The 16,080-nt window shown below is 44.4% G+C and overlaps 1 protein-coding gene across 1 annotated transcript; it reads right to left on the bottom strand.

The window, feature by feature from the left end:
• Positions 1–836: 836 nt before the first annotated feature.
• On the bottom strand, positions 837–14,641 carry LOC138597906 (A-type potassium channel modulatory protein KCNIP1-like). The gene is made up of 8 exons (XM_069669463.1): positions 14,568–14,641; positions 5,244–5,368; positions 4,361–4,430; positions 4,204–4,274; positions 3,991–4,098; positions 2,918–3,022; positions 2,605–2,667; positions 837–2,260 (listed from the first exon to the last, which is right to left on the bottom strand). Exons 1-8 carry the CDS (start codon positions 14,623–14,625, stop codon positions 2,213–2,215), a joined length of 648 nt encoding a protein of 215 aa, XP_069525564.1. The 5' UTR covers positions 14,626–14,641; the 3' UTR covers positions 837–2,212.
• Positions 14,642–16,080: the final 1,439 nt, after the last annotated feature.

Genomic DNA, 16,080 nt, shown 5'->3' with positions numbered 1-16,080 from the left:
CTTTAAAATTTCTTGTCACCTTGTGATCGTCCCTGTTATGCTCGTACTTATTCTATTCATTAGAATAAGAGGCAGAAAGACAGACCTGAAGGAGGCAATTCATTCTCCACAGTGAGACACAACATGATTGAATGTTTTGTCAAGATATTTTCGCTCAAAGCAGCCAAACACACTTTGCTACATTTAAAGAGGATACGCTCTTTTAGTGGGGAAACACCAGCCAGTTACTTCTTGCATAAAAGTATGTTTTATCAAAATACAAACAAAATTGGTTCAGATCCTCTTTAATTGTTCTGGTGCTGAAACCTTCTTCCAATCTCATTTATACATATACCCACTCCAGCTCACAGGTGTGGTGCACCACCTTAGCCCTACAAAAAAAAAGAGACATCCAGAATGTAAAATTAAGGAGAAATTCTTCTGTGAGCGGCAATAAAAAGAAAACAGATGCCAGGATTAGAGAGGGGAGAAGTGCAGAAAATATGAACGCGGCTGTAAGTTGGGTAATAAAGGGAGTGATGCATGTTCAGTGATGGTGGTGACGTTTTTTCATATGCACATTATCATGCTTTATTTGTGGGCCGTGTCCTCTGGGATTCAGGCACGAATGTACAACTGTTTTTGTACTTTCTCTGTAAATGTGTAAATAACATTATAAACCGTTCTTGTGACCCCTTTTTGTTCTTGCTTTATATGATGCACCATAAAAATTACTTTAAGGTTTTAATACATTATTAATTACAGCCGGGAAAAAAGATGTAGACATGCAGACGTGAATTTAGTTTCTTGAAAAGTTTATTGATAAATATAATGATTTTATACAATATTTCAACACGCACATGATTTTATTCTGACAGTTCAAGCTGTCTATCTGTTTATCTTCCTGTCTGGATGTATGTCTGGGTACATTTGGAGTTTTATTACACCATTGGCAGCACAGTGAGTGGGCATGATAGTAAATCATCTATAAATATGTATTTTTGTTCAACTCAACTTTAAAATAATGGCTCTTGATTGAAACATGGCTTCCATTCCTTCAGAATCAGTGAAAAGGTCTGTCGTCGTCTGTCTTCTCTCTCCTCCATCCCTCCTCCTACAGCTCCGCTCTTCTCCCTCACAGTGAAAGGCTGGTCGCTCTGATTCAACATTTTTTTTTAACAGACAGAACTGACGAAGAAACTCTCCGCTCGGGCAGAAACACGGCCGGTTGGTTGACTGACAGGAGATGAAGCAACATGCGAGAAAATGACATAAATCTGTATTCAGACAGACGGAAACGTTACATCAGGACAGCACACACACAAACACATGCACGTCCCTGCTTCACTCTGCATCTTCACACCTTTAAATGGACTCTTTATTTAACAATGCCGGGTGGAATAATTACATTCTATCTAATTTGACAGAAAGATAGACAGATAGGCAGAATCAAAGACACGCAGACGGACACGGATGATTCATACAGCGAGAAAACACCACATTAAATATCTACAGTGGGGTCGTTACAACATTGAAACACTGACGGACGCCACTGGAACACACACAGGAGGAGATCTTGAAGGCTGACGTGAGACGTAAGACTGTCGCAAGCTATCTGAGGTCAAAGTCAGCTCTGCAGACCTTCACAGGCCTGCGACTGATTTATTCCAATCTGAAAACACACGGGGCGGCTCCTCTCAGACCTTTCCTTTCCAAATGTACGCACTTACAGTAAATTGTCGCCAAGTATTTGTCTGGCACACAAAGGTTAAATATGCCTTAGGCCTCTGTCTGCTTCGCATGCTTCACAATATTGCTCACGTGTTTTATTGACACAGAAATTCATGATGAAAACAGATGTTATTTAAGCCCCAAGTTTTTTTTTATCTCACTGCTAAGCTGCTTTAAGAATTCGTGTTTGACCAAATATAAGAATCGGTATTTACACAATGTCCAAAGATACAGTAACCGGACAAACGGCAACAAACAGGGAGATGGAGGCGATTCAAATAAAGGGTTTAAGTCTGAGGGACATTTTCCAAAACCAGAGCTGGTTTAAGTCATGGATTTGTTACTGCACAATGCCCTCCATGAGGTCCTGTGGTCCCACACAGACTGACAAAGTCCTTGTTCCTTTTCTTTTTTTGCGTGTTTGTCTCTCCTCTTTCTCCTCCTTTGTTCTCGTCTCTTCTCTGTGCTTTCGTCTATTGCGCCGTCCCCGCTTCTTTGTAGTCTAGATGACGTTTTCAAAGAGCTGTAGGGACCTCATGATGTTTTCATCCTGTGCAGAGAAAGATTTAGATGCCGTAAGTCGTCCACCAAACATCATTTAATTCAGTTTACTGGCCACTAGGGGGCAGTGAAAGCCTGGTGAAATGTTAGTCAGCGAGCTCTCTGCAGACAAACGCGTTTATATGAGGGCCAACAAACACCATAATTAATAGCTTGTATAGTGAGACCTGCAAAGGAGGGTCATAAACAAGGATCTGAATATCCTTTTGGAAAAAACAATTGGTTTCATATTAAAAACCTGTGCATATCCTACAGTGACATGTCAAAATGGTTGCAGTTAAAAATGGCGTGTTGCAAAGTTAAAGGGCTCCTCAGGAAGAAAGAAGTGAGTACCTCCTGACAGGAAAGGATGAACTCATCCAGAGTGACCACGCCATCTCTGTTTTTGTCCATTTTCTGTGGAAAGAGAGAAAGAACACTGTCAAGACACGAGTCTGAGGTGTTTCAGGGAACACTTTAATATATTGATCAAAGGACCCATCAGTCAGTGTTTCCAGTCAGTGATTTTCTTAACCTTTTTTTGCGTGTTTAGTATCTTTTCGCTCTTTAATTTCAAGAAAAGTAACTCGTGTGCTGCGTCCTTGTTTGGACAATCTTCAATATTTAGGTTGTTGGGTGTTTATAAGACTTCAATAAAGGACCTTACCTGAAAGAAGGCATCCACATGCTGCTTGGGTGCATCAGTTTTCAGGGCCGGGTACGTGTACTTCCCCATCATGTCGTATATCGCTCTGACGATGTCGGTCATCTCCTGTGAAACACATCAGAAGTATACACACACAGAAGAGGAAACAAAGTGTGAGATTAAAATACAGTGTGACTACAACTGAAGGTCTAGACCAGGGGTTCCCAAACTTTTCCATGCCAAGGCCCCCTAAACAGCATGAGCTTCTGGCCGGGGACCCCCAAACCCACAGACAACAGAGAGTGGGACAGCGTCGATTTTTTTGGCAGCATCCTCACCAAGCAATTCTCAGACAATGTCTTTGGTAGCTGGTAGAATCAAATCCTCTCCAATTGTGTGAGGTTTTTTAGCACGAGCAATGTGGTATGAGGCTAAAAATGATGCCTTCAGGGCCCACTCGGGCACGGTAGCTTGCTGTGTGAATGCAGCGGATTGCCTGACCAAATGCTCTTCTTTACGTCTGAAAAAGTCTACTGTTTTATCGGCCTCTGCCGGATGTTTTTGCATCAAGTGACGCTGAAGTTTCGAAGGTTTTAAACACTCGTTTGAGAGGGTCTCCAGACAGAGGACGCGTTTCGGGCAATCATACCCATTTTTCTGTATAGCTGTAAAGCCATACTTAATGTATGCTGCCTCATGAGAGAGAGTTCTGCTGAGTTCTTAGGTTTTTTTGCAGCAGAGTCCTCCATGGCAGGGCTGTTGGTCTGCTCCTTCGGTCTAACCTGTCCATTTTGCGCTAGCTAGCTACACACAAGCTAAAGGAGCAGAGCAGCTTGATAACAACCGCCAGGTCTACACAGATTAGGACGTTGTTATGTCATCGTCATGACGAATTTGCAGCTGAATTTGAGAATCCGAGATTACGGCAGTTTACATGTTGTACGGTTCAGGACAAATGGTTATTAAAAAAAAAAATTAAAAAAGAAAAAAAAAAAATTGTTTTTTTTCCCCCTCCAATTTTCTGAGGCCCCCCTAGCGCCCCCTGGCGGCCCCCACTTTGAAAACCACTGGTCTAGACAAGCAAACACACACACCTCTTTGTTGATGTATCCATCTCTGTTGATATCGTACAGGTTGAAGGTCCACTGCAGCTTCTCAGTGATGGTTCCCCTCAGCAGGATGGACAGAGCTGTTACAAAATCCTGATACAAAGAAAGGTTTTATTTGGGGGGGTGTGTTTGTGAAAAAATAAATATGATTTCAGGAACACCAAAGCATTAACGTGGTTATGTGTAAAGAAAGCAAACCTCAAACTTTATTGAGCCTGTGTGTGCCGAGTCAAAGGCGTTGAACAGGAAGTGAGCGTAGGTGCTGGCATCTTCAGTAGAAGAGGAAAACACTTGTTAAAGTCTGAGTAGAAACAAAACAGATACAAACAGCACTACACAAACTCCCTCTCCTTACCTCCATGTGGGAAGAACTGTGAGTATATTTGCTTGAACGTTTCCTCATTTACGATGCCACTGGGACACTCCTGGAAACAGAGAGGGAGACAGAGAAGGTGAGGAGGTGGGAGATACAGAACGCAAGATACCAACCTGAGGGAGGAGTCAAAGAGAGGTGGACACAGACAGGTGGAGGGTTGAAACAACATAGAGAGCGTGATGGTAAATATTAAAGTTGGTGCATTTCAAATATACTCTACCAGATTTATAAAGCATTAATGTCAACCAAATTACAACAGACTGCAGTTGCGAGTTCTAACCTTCTTTCCAGGGTGTCACTGTTGAGTCCAATTTGTACATACACACTGTACACAGCTCCTGATGCTCACATTAACAAACTGATTTACCAGAAGAAAACTAATATAAAATAAAATTGTAAGTCTTTGCCTCAAACCTGCTGTTCATTCAAGTGGTTGTGAGGTGTTTGGGTTGGTCATGAGCTTACAAAAGTCAGTTTTTGTCATGTTCCCCGATTAAAGACAGAAATGATCCCTATGAGCCCGACTCATCATACAGGTCATGTTTGATCTCTCCATATCTGTCTGGACTTTTACTATGTTACTATCTCTAAGACTGAATGATTAAAGCAGTTTGGTAAATCTCTTTAATCAAAAATGACTAAAAAAACATTCAAACAGAATTCAGAATTCTCCTGAAGTATTTCTTCTTCTTCTTAGCCATTCTCTTTATTTGCCTGCTTCTCATCTCGCTCCTGTAAGAGTGTGCAAGTCCACAGAGCTCATATTGATATTCAGTTCATTCTACTTGTTAAGCAAGGGATCTACTGATCCACACATGGACGTATGTTTTTCTGAGGGTCATTAAAGTGCACAGCCACTTACGTTCTTAAAGCCCCGGTACAGCACTTGGAGCTCTCTTTTGCTGAAGTTGGTTACAGCTTGTAGCTGGTCGAGACCCTCCGGTCGATGGCACACCATCGTCATCTCCAAGTCATCGTCGGCTTTGTCTAAAGGAACACACAAATACACAACATTTCTTAACACGACAAACAAGAATGAGAAAGCAAAAGAAAGGAAGGAAAGATAATCCAAGGAATATCAAACACTATTCTATTTATTCTATTGGGAACCTTTTCTAAAAGCGGCGGCGAGGAGAGGATGACAGGGAGAGATGTTCAGAGGTAGAGGTCAATCTAACAGCTCCATGTTCCTCCTCTCACCGGCCCTTTGATTAACAACTCATTACTCTCCTTGCTGGAGGGGAGGGGACAGAGGACAAACCACTGACTCTGAGACCACACACGCACACACACACACACACACACACACACTCATGATGCCTATGGGGGACTGTGACAGTGTAAACGACACCTCCCCTCTCTCCATCTCAGACTCTCTCTCTCTCTCTCTGCTCGAGCGAGCACACACTCCCTGAAGCAATCTACAATAATAATTATGCATACTGTTAAAGTGTGCATAATTTAATAGAATTGTAATAAAACTCAGAATGTGATAAAGTGGTCATAATGTGCAGCAGTAAAATGCTACACTTAAAAAAAAGGGAAGAAGAAAAACTTATTGGTGGTTAAGTAATAAGACGGTTCTTTATATGAACATCGTTTCAGAGTAATGTCTGCCTGTCCATCACTGACCGGCCTTCACCTGCCCTGCTGTGTCTTCCAGGTGGTACTCATGAGCACAGAAATGCTTCATTATAGGTTTACATGTAAAGTAAAGACATCACACCAGCCCAACAGAACTGTCCCAGCTGATTTTGTGCTTGACAAATGTAAGCATACAGTAGTTTAAATGGACGCTGGTACAGAGTCTGCCAACGCCTATTTAAAGGCTCCTGTTCTGCTTTAATGAAGTGTCACAGAGTGCAGCGTGCACACTGTCCTTGGTGATCCAGAATTTGGAACATCAACAGTCTTGAAATAGAAACATTTCTGTCTGTGCGGCGAGGCCATTCGTGCTTTGTTAAGCTTCATTACACCGACACCTCTTCAGCTCTGTTCTCTCAGTGAATCACGCTCGTCATTTAAACCGTACCACCGGAGACAACGCGACGACTCTCGCTGCTAAATTAAACCTCAGGCAACAGTCGAGCGTTTACAGATTCAGTGTTTCCATTAAAACATCGTGTAAATAACTTTATAGAAGTTATGTTATTAGACGGAAAAACAAAATAAAACTTTTACATTTTAAATTGGAAGTCAACATAAAATTATAAAAACATATTACGTGATCCAGCAAGAGCTTATTACACTGTGCACACTAATTTTGTACATTATGGGTGCATTATTACATTACGACTATGACTTAAGTTTAATCGCTTTGCAGCCTCTCTTTATAGAGCTACTTTCCTCTTCACACACACACACACACACGTTCACACATTCATTTCATCACTCAGGCAGTTGAGTCTTTCATTGCCCCACATTAGGGTGGAAGTTCACACTCGTGCACAAGATTATTCACACCTCCTCTCAGTGGTCTTCAGGTACAGCCTGGTTTGACACACACATTCAAACACAGTCATGTAAACCAAAAGAGGGTGATGCACATATTCTTTTAAATGCACTGGAAGCACAGCTCATGAAGCGAAAACACTGTAAATCAACATCACACCGGCACAGAGTTTCATCTGTTTGCTTTGGTCAGACACGGCTGCATGATTCATGCACCGGAGAGTTAAAGACTATGTTCCTCTGAAAGGCTTCACTGCAACTCTATTGTACGTTTTTAAACCTTAATAGCATTCGCACAGTCACACACCATGCTAAGAATACAAACTACCACAGCACAGGAAGTCCAATCTTAGAGTACGTGTATGTGCAGCTATGCCTCGAGACTTAGTGTGTTATATAGCATCTAATAGGGGCTGCATTATAAAGATTAAGGTTTAGGGAGAGAACGTGTTCATCTTTAACAGAATGTAAAGTGCTTTAAAGCAAAACTGTATTTTAAACCGTATACTGAATTCATGTTGAAGGTGAAAAGCTGTTTCTGAATTACAGCCAGTTTCTTCCTCTTGTATTCAAATGATTGTAGACACCAGTGTTAGCAGTGCAAAGCATGTTCGACAAAGGTATGGTGTATGCAGACAGTTTTAAAAGGGCCACATATGTGGGATGATGCAATATATACATCCTTTAAGACGTACTTCTAATTTTGCATTGGACATAACCTAATCTCTGAAAGCTATAGGAGCAGAGCATGAAATACGCAAGCCCTTTACAGCAAGCCTATACTTACGTAGCACTTCCAACATGCACAACACACAACATGCTCAACAATTTCTAACTTCCTTCTGTGTTAATTTGTGTTTATTGTCCTTCAATATTCCTGGAAAGAAGCAGTTGAATCCCATAAACCTAACATTCCCAAATAAACTATCCAGAACAGCAGTAAACACTCCTCCCAACTCTGCACTGGATCACACTGATAGTAGTCGTAGTACTCACTGACTCACCATCCACAGTGATGACTCCCAGCAGGTGCAGCATTTTGACGGCCCCACAGCACAGCAGAATGATGGCTACAGTGTGTAAGCTGTTCTCACTCTGCGGCTCTCTTTCCATTTTACAGTCCTTCTTTCTTTCCCCACAACTCGGATTCTTTCACTTCCACTTTATGCAAGTGGGAATATTTTATCCTAAAGTTTTAAATTTAGCTGCTTTTCACCTCAACTAGATTCTAGCTGGAGTTGTTTCTCAATATGTTTGTCTCTGTCTGTCTGGTAAACTTTGCATCCATCCCGCTTCCTCCTACAGTGAGACCAGCACTCACCTGCCTCTCTCTATCTCTGTCTTTTTATCCCCCTGCCTCTCCTCTCTCTGGGGCATCTCCCTCTCTCATCCTGACCTTCCCTCCATCCTACTAACTCTCTCTCTCTCTCTGTCACCCACCAACCCCTCTCCCCCTCTGATACAGTCATTGTGTCCTTCACTCTTTGGGAACAGAGCTCCAACTCGGGGGTCCAACCTGAGCTCACTGTAACAATGATAAACTCTCCTTCTACTGTACGACCGTATGTGCTCTGTGTGTGTGTGTGTGTGTGTAGATCAGCACTTGATTAATGAGCTCCATTAAGACACACGCTCATCCCAGAACAACAGAAGGCTTAATTTACTACAAAGTGACTTTTCAAACTAAACATAGCTCAGTCCTTTTTTATGACTCGCTCTACAATGTAAACACTTTATCTAAATATGTAATTATGTACACACCGTGTGAGAGGGCGTGATCCATCTTAATCTGCACTGTGGACTTTATATAAACTTGATCTGTCTGACTGAGAGAGAAAAGAGGTTATAACCTGCTGTAACCTGTGCTTACCAGCAGGGGGCAGCAGACACTAACACAGAGGACACCAGTGTGTGTCAAAGACGTGCTGCACACTTCTTTACATGTGATATTTAATATTAAGCTTAAATATTTAATCACACTCTGATAATACTCACAGAGTTAAAATGGAACATGTCTGAAGCGTGTCTGTACTTTAACCAGCTGACACTAATTCATAGTCTGAGTGTGAGTGTTTAAAGGAGCTGTGATTGCCCGACAAGCTGGAGTGCAGCCGCTGACTTGCAGACTGCAGGGGGCTCCGCCGTATCAAAAGGTTTCCCACAGAGTTGTCGATTTACTGTTGTGATAACTGTGGCAGCAGCGCTTTGTAAATCAAATTTAATGGCAAGAGAAGCAGTTCATTTAATTTGCCAGATATTTAAAAGATGCTAAGTAGTGTAAACATCACTTTGGAAAGATGATTAAGTGCACATTATGTTTAAGTGGTCTACCTGCAGCTGTCTCCCGCTGTGGCCAATCAGCAACTTTTCTGTCACATACAAAGACACACTGAATTATACAAGTTCTAAAGGACACGATACAGAACCCATCCATCCAAACCTTCTGCTTATCCGGAGCTGGGTCGCAGTGGCAACTAGCTCAGAAACTGAGCCCAGATTTTGCTCTCCGCAGCAACCTTTACAGCAGTTTGGGGATCCCAGGACGTTCCCAGGCCAGATGGGATATATAATTCATCCACCGAGCTCTGGGTCGTACCTTGGAGACTCCTCCCAGTTGGTTGTGCCCGGAGAATCTCCAAACGGAAGCTCCCAGGAGGCATCCTGATCAGGTGCCAGAACCACCTCAACTGACTCCTTTCGATGCGAAGGAGAAGCGGCTCCACTCTGAGCTCCCTCCCCATGTCTAAGCTCTCTCTAATACCTCTCCAAAATGAGTTGATGTGGGTTTTTCAGACCTAGGAAGACCTGCATATAGATGCCGATTGTCTCTTTTCCCATTATACAGCTGCCAGTATACTGCTTTGTCTCTTTTCTGCTGCGTCACCGTCTGACGTCACAAGCGCGCTGGAGACAGGGTTAGGAAACAGTGAAGACGTTACGGTGGTTAGGTCTTTATGGTATCTATTACTCATTCAGTCGTAGAAGTTACTGACAGAGCATAGCATCACGACGGAGAGGGGGCGGAGATTATCGTGTCAGCGCGGGTTTTGTGTTCCCATCAATGCCGATTGGAGCTGAGGCAATAATTACCCTGGTCAACTGCAGAGTCATTTGACTCGGGTCTTAATGCCAATTGTAACCTTTCCCATTAAGCCAAAAAGTTAGCAGGTGTTAGCAGGTGTTTGTGGGTTTTTTGACCAGTGGGAAAGCGGCTTAAGGCTGAGCCTAGCCACCCTGCAGAGGAAACTCATCTGGCAGCTTATATCCACAATTTCATTCTCCTGGTCGCTACCCAAAGCTCATGACCAAAGGTGAGGGTGTGAGCATAGATCAACTAATAAATCGTTGAACCTACCTTTCTGTCACACACTATCCAACACCCTGAACTCACTCCCCACCTGGAGGGGCCAATCAACCGTTTTCCAGAACCATGCGCTCAGACTTGGAGGTGCTGATTCTCATCCTATAAACTTTCCCCAGGAGTAGTGTGATACCCCTATAATTTGCCGTCATTTTCAAAATGGGAACTACCACCATGTGTCCCAAACCTTCATACGTCACTGAAGAGGCGTGTCAAGCCAAGACATCCCCAAAAATGTCTTCAGCCTCTCAGGGCGAATCTTATCAACACCTAGCTGAGGAGCTTTGTGTTTATCACATAATATTAGTAGTAATAGTTTTACATATGGGGCGTTTCATACCAATAGATGCTCTGCGATTTGCAATGATAACAGATGAAGGATAAAATAGGGGTGAAATGGCACAGAATGTGGTATGGGATGAAGCCATTCCAATTTTGGTGCTTCGACTTTCCAAAAAATGTTATGAACAGACACTTCAAAGTCTGGTTCCTGAGGGACCCTTGATCCACTAGGCCCGTTAATCATCCCATGGATATTACGGTGTGGATGATGGGTTTTGGCCAGTCCCTCGGAACAGGAAGTACCCTCTCTCTCCTTTTTCAATCGTGAATAACTTGGCTGCAGTGTCAGAGCTTTTGTAATCAAAGGTCTAATGGCAAGATTCGGATCCAGGAAACTCTTGCTTCAAATTACAAAGCCATTGCAAACTTTCTTTTGCTTACAGCTGAGACCTGAACAAGTCGAGTCCCAAAGTGAATCTGCGAACTCTGCAGGTTAGGAACACCTAGATAAACTCAACCCAGAAAGGTTGCCTTTCATTTGTCACATGAGCTATAATAAGCCGTGCAGTTTGACATTGACCAAAAGCCTGAACTCTTTTCTTTCAGAGCGTGTTTGGAGTGTTAAGCAGTGGCCTGATCTGTCAGCAAAGAAAGACTGCCTGTCACTCTCCCCCAGCCGGCACGCTGTCACAGTAAATACCTTTTACATCAACACAGACACGCTTCCTCCGGCCCAGAAACAGGATTTAACTTCTAGCTAACTACTTCTGCCTCTGGTATTTAATGTTGGCTCTCAATTCTCCTCCTCTTCTTATCTCGCTCACTCTGCCAAACTCTCCCCTTACTCCGCCACTCCATCACAGAAATGCTCAGCTCTTTCCTTTCTCACACCGTGTCCTGTAATCCTTGCCAGAGAGCTTGTCATTTGCATAATCTGAATTAGCCTAATCTGTCGTCCGGGGCCGCGATGGAGAGGGCTCGCTCTCGCTGGCCTCCTTAACGACGGAGAGCGCCTTCGCGAAGAAAGCAGCAGCTCGACCGGCCGGGGGCTCCCTGGAGGGAAGGTATGGAGGAAGTATCGTAAAAATAGACTTTGAGCTGCAACATTTCTTTGCACGCCGTGAGAAAGCGGCGCAACACAACCGTGCTCCACAGCGTGAAATCAAGCTCTCACTCCGAGACGCATTGTTTTCCACAGTCATCACTCAAGCCAGTGGACACGGGGTTCAATCCCTCGATGGCCTCTGGGTGCTCACTGAATGTCCAACGTTTCGCTCTGGTTGAAAACACTTCAACAAGTAAGAGAGCTACATGAATGCTGTCACACACACTTAAACAAGACAAACATCAACACATGATTTGAAGGGACGTGTTGAAAACATTGAGCACCCGTGTGCTTGAGATAAACAATGCACACACTTGTGCCTGCATGCTCACACACACACACACACACACACACATGCTTCTGTTTGCTTACTAATCCTCAGCCTGTGGAGCAGGACTGAAGTGCTGGAGGGTGTTGTGTGTTTGCGCGGACGTAGACATCCACAGAAATCCACCTAATGTCAGTGCCTCACGCAGCATCAGTGCTGCTGTTGATTAGAGGAGTGAGTCAAAGACAGCTTATTTACACACACACACACACAGCTGCACGCCAATAGTGATTTTTGGGTAAATACATGTCTAGACTCACACATACACACCGGATAGATATAGCACACATAGAGACACGGCTGGATGCCAGAAGAGGAGAATGACGCGATGACTTAATAAGCACTCACACCAGCTAATGGGAGCGTGGGTGATGGAGAAAGGGAACAAATGAGAGGAAGAATGGAGGCACAAAAAGGGGAGAGGAGAGAGGTATGGAGATGAGGGAGCCAGGAGCAGATTGTGGCGATGGCATGCAAGAGTGAGGTTTGGGAAATTAGAAGTGAGATAAAGGAAACAAGCGTGGAAAATGAGTGGGAGGAAGAAAGAGGGGAAATAACAGGGAGAGAAGAAAGAAATGGAGGAGAAAAAGACGAGGTTGATGCGGGGAGCAAAAAGAAAGCAAGATAAGAAGAGGAGCAAGAGGTGCGACGGGGAAAGGCGAAGACAGAGGGGGAAGATTGAGACAACATTGCTGCGGGGAGTAAGTGAGGAAGACAGAGATATAGAGCTGTAAATAAATGAAGAATTCGCCAGGGAGGGGAGAAAAATGCCAGGAGAAAATTAAGCTGGAGATGAGTTGTCAGAGGCCACGGCGATAGATGAGGAAGAAAACAGCAGCCCGAATCCAGGCCGACAAGACAACAGGTAGGAGGAAACTACAACCAAAGGGAGGCTGTCAAAGGGAGACAAGAACACTTGACAGCAAACAAAGCACGTCGAGAGAACGGCAGGCAGCCTTGATAGAAACAGACAGTCCAGACAAGCACGAATGCAAATACTCATGAAGACGCCGGATGCTAAAACATGCCGGGTTTTTTTTTTTACTAAAGAGCCCGGTGATGAGCTCGTGTTCATGAGGATCAATCATGTAGGAATCTAATCTAACAGTAATACAGCCGTGCACCGTCTCCCTCTCAGTGTCGCGATCCCAGATAACAAGTTATCTGCAACCCCGCAGAAGAGGCGCCTGCACGCATACGAGCCCTGCGGCGCTGAGCCTGCATACAGCTAACATGTTAAAGCAGGAGAGGGAGGGGACACACAAGCAGCATTATAAACAACCTCCACGTAGCTCCACATCCCGTTCTTTCACGTCTTTTGCAGGGGCAAAAAAAAAACAGATTGTTTTCATTCGCAGGGAGAGTCATATTTCACAGGTTTGCACAATGCGAGTGCCTCTACAACCACCTCATTATTCAAAATAGCAACAAATTTACGCCTCGCCTTTTTTTTAAAACCCACGGGGAGAGGTGTTTGTTCGAGCCTGTGGAGAGAAACAACAACAACAACAAAAAAAGAAGCTGATTCAGAAGATGAAACGAGCCATATGCACTCACTTGGAAAATGTCCTGTACGCTCTCATTTGCACTGGCAAAGCGGTAATAGCCTGCCTCAACAGATAAGTTTAAATGAGTGCACGGTATTAACAGAGGGTATTTTCACTGGCAATGATCTCCTGCTCTGCGTGCCCATTCATCGGAGCAGCCAGTTTGTATTTGTAGGGTTTAATAAATGAGGTCTGCAGGTTTTTATCACAATAACAAGGCGGTGAAACGTTTGTCAACGAGGCAACAGGTCGTCACAGCAAAAACCTCCCTCTGCTTCATCTCACTGTCTCATTCACGTGGCCTTGGCTTACTTAGGAATACCCCAATCTCATCAAACGCCCCCCACACGCACACGCTCACGCCCCCACCAACACCCTCCCGCCCCAAAACTGACATCTTTTGTTGCCATGGCTACCGTGCTTCCAAGGTAACAGCAAGACGGAAAAGCAGTGTGTGAGCAGAGTGACAAATACCTTCGACATGTGTGTGTTTACCCGCGTCGATAGCCCCGCTTCTGCACACACAGACGCACAAACAGACGCACACACATGCTCTCAAACACAGTCTCTTCCTCTCCTCTCGCCGAGACAGGAAACACAAAATATTCTGCTTTTTTTTTCCTACCTAAAAAGATAAGCTCAGCAACACACATTTGGGTACACACACACACACACACACACTGCACTACAACTTTGTTGTATATAAAGAGATAAAAGACTTTGCTCCTGCGGGAACACCTGTTGTCTCCCTCTCACTTCCTCCCTCTGCTTCACGCACACACACAGCAAACCATATGCTCTCCTTTCTCTGCATCTGAGCTGAAACACAGCAGTTATTAATCTTTGCTCTGCAGCTCGGGTGTGCGCTTTATGTTTGTACAGAAGCGTGTGTGTGTGTGTGTGTGTGTGTCTTTAATATACAAAAAAAAACAATAAAGTTTGACTGTCCGTGTGTGTGCACGCATGTGTTTATTAAAAAGAGAAAAAGCTGTGTGTGTTTGTGTTTATATGTGTGTGTATGAGGATATGCATGAATTTGCGTGTGTGTGTGTGTGTGTGTGTGTGTGTGTGTGTGTGTGAGTGTGTGTGTGTGTGTGTGTGTGTTCCCTCACCCCTGGACGGCCTCCTCTGCTTGGTCTGCATGGTCAGCGTGCCCACCACAGCCCCCATGTTTGCCGCCGTGGAAACAAGCGTGTCTGTATGCCGAAGTCTGTGTCTCTTAGTCACGTGTTTGGACGGCTATAACACACACGCACACACGCGTGCGCGCAACACACACATTCACTCTCCCCCTCCACCCTCCTCTCCTCAGCAGAAACCCTCTCTCTCTCTCTCTCTCTCTCTCTCTCTCTCATCTCTCCTTTCATGCTCTCTCACTCCATCTCACCGCGCTCCTCCTCTCTCTCTCTCCCCTTTTATTTTTCTCCCCACGCTCTCTCCCACTCTCGGTGTCCCTCCCTCCCATTTCTTTGTTTTTCATTAGGGGTTGTAGCCTCCCTCCCTCCCTCCCTCCCTCGCTCTCCCTCCCACCTTCACCCACAAGCCAAAAGCCCGAGCCTAGCATCAGTGATTCAGCGTGAAATCGGCAGGATGTTGATTCAGTAAATTATAAATTAATACGAGGGTGCCCATTGATTTGTAAATGATGACACAGCGTGAATCACTCTGGAAGAGAAACAACAAACATGCCCTGTTGCATTTCACACCTAAACGCATCTGCTTCCCTCTGATGGAGGATGAATATGCAAACAGCTGAAATATCGCCTGTGGAGGTAAATATGAATTATGGAGAGAAAGGAAAAACATGCATGTGACACAATTCAGGCAAAGCTTCATGCATCTTTCCTTTTCTTCCCCTCAACATCACGTTTGTTCATGAAAAGGCCACTTCAATCCATCACCACCTCCGCTCACTCCATCCATCATCCCCGTTCATCCACCCATAATGCCCCCACATACACATACACATGCTTACAGGGGATGGATAAAGGGACGAGGGAGCAGATTGGCTCCCAGGGCAGGCTGGAAAAGAGGGAAGAGAGAGAGACGGGCAGGCGGCAGGAGAGCGGAAAGAAGGGAAAAGGCTTAAAGTCAAGGATGCGAGAAGAGAGAGATTTAAAAAGAGGGGAAAGGAAAAAGTGAGGGGAAGAATGAGATATTTAATCGGGTGGAAGTGACAGATAACACTGCGGGAGGGTGTAAGAGCCGCACACTCGCACACGCACGGCAGGAGAAAGCACATTTTAATTACGGCTCGATCAATACAAACGAGGTTCACGGTGTGACGCGATGAAAGCACAAACACGCAAATTGGGAGACAGTTACAGATGACAAACAACGGGCTGCGCTTGTACAACAGGCACGTAGCACACGCTTCAAAGAGGCAGTGTGGTGAGGTAGTAATCACAGGCTTGCAACAAGTTAAATATTTCCACAGTATAAACAGCAAAATCTATGAAAGCATGAAATAAAAGTGCTCATAATTCAAAGCTACAATGTGTTACAGCTGGATGCACACTGTGGCTGTAATTCAATCTAATGTCATTCTGCCTTCAGCTCTATTTTTCTGCAGTTTTGTTGATGCTGTCATAAATCAGCTCGTTCCATGAGATGCTTTAGAATGAA

The sequence above is a fragment of the Semicossyphus pulcher genome, unplaced genomic scaffold, assembly GCF_022749685.1.
Source record: "Semicossyphus pulcher isolate SPU_LCO1_2020_fin unplaced genomic scaffold, fSemPul1.0.p SCAF_2, whole genome shotgun sequence".
NCBI lineage: Eukaryota > Metazoa > Chordata > Actinopteri > Labriformes > Labridae > Semicossyphus > Semicossyphus pulcher.
Note: the sequence above shows the minus strand (reverse complement) of the source record. Positions and strands in the feature narration are given on the sequence as shown.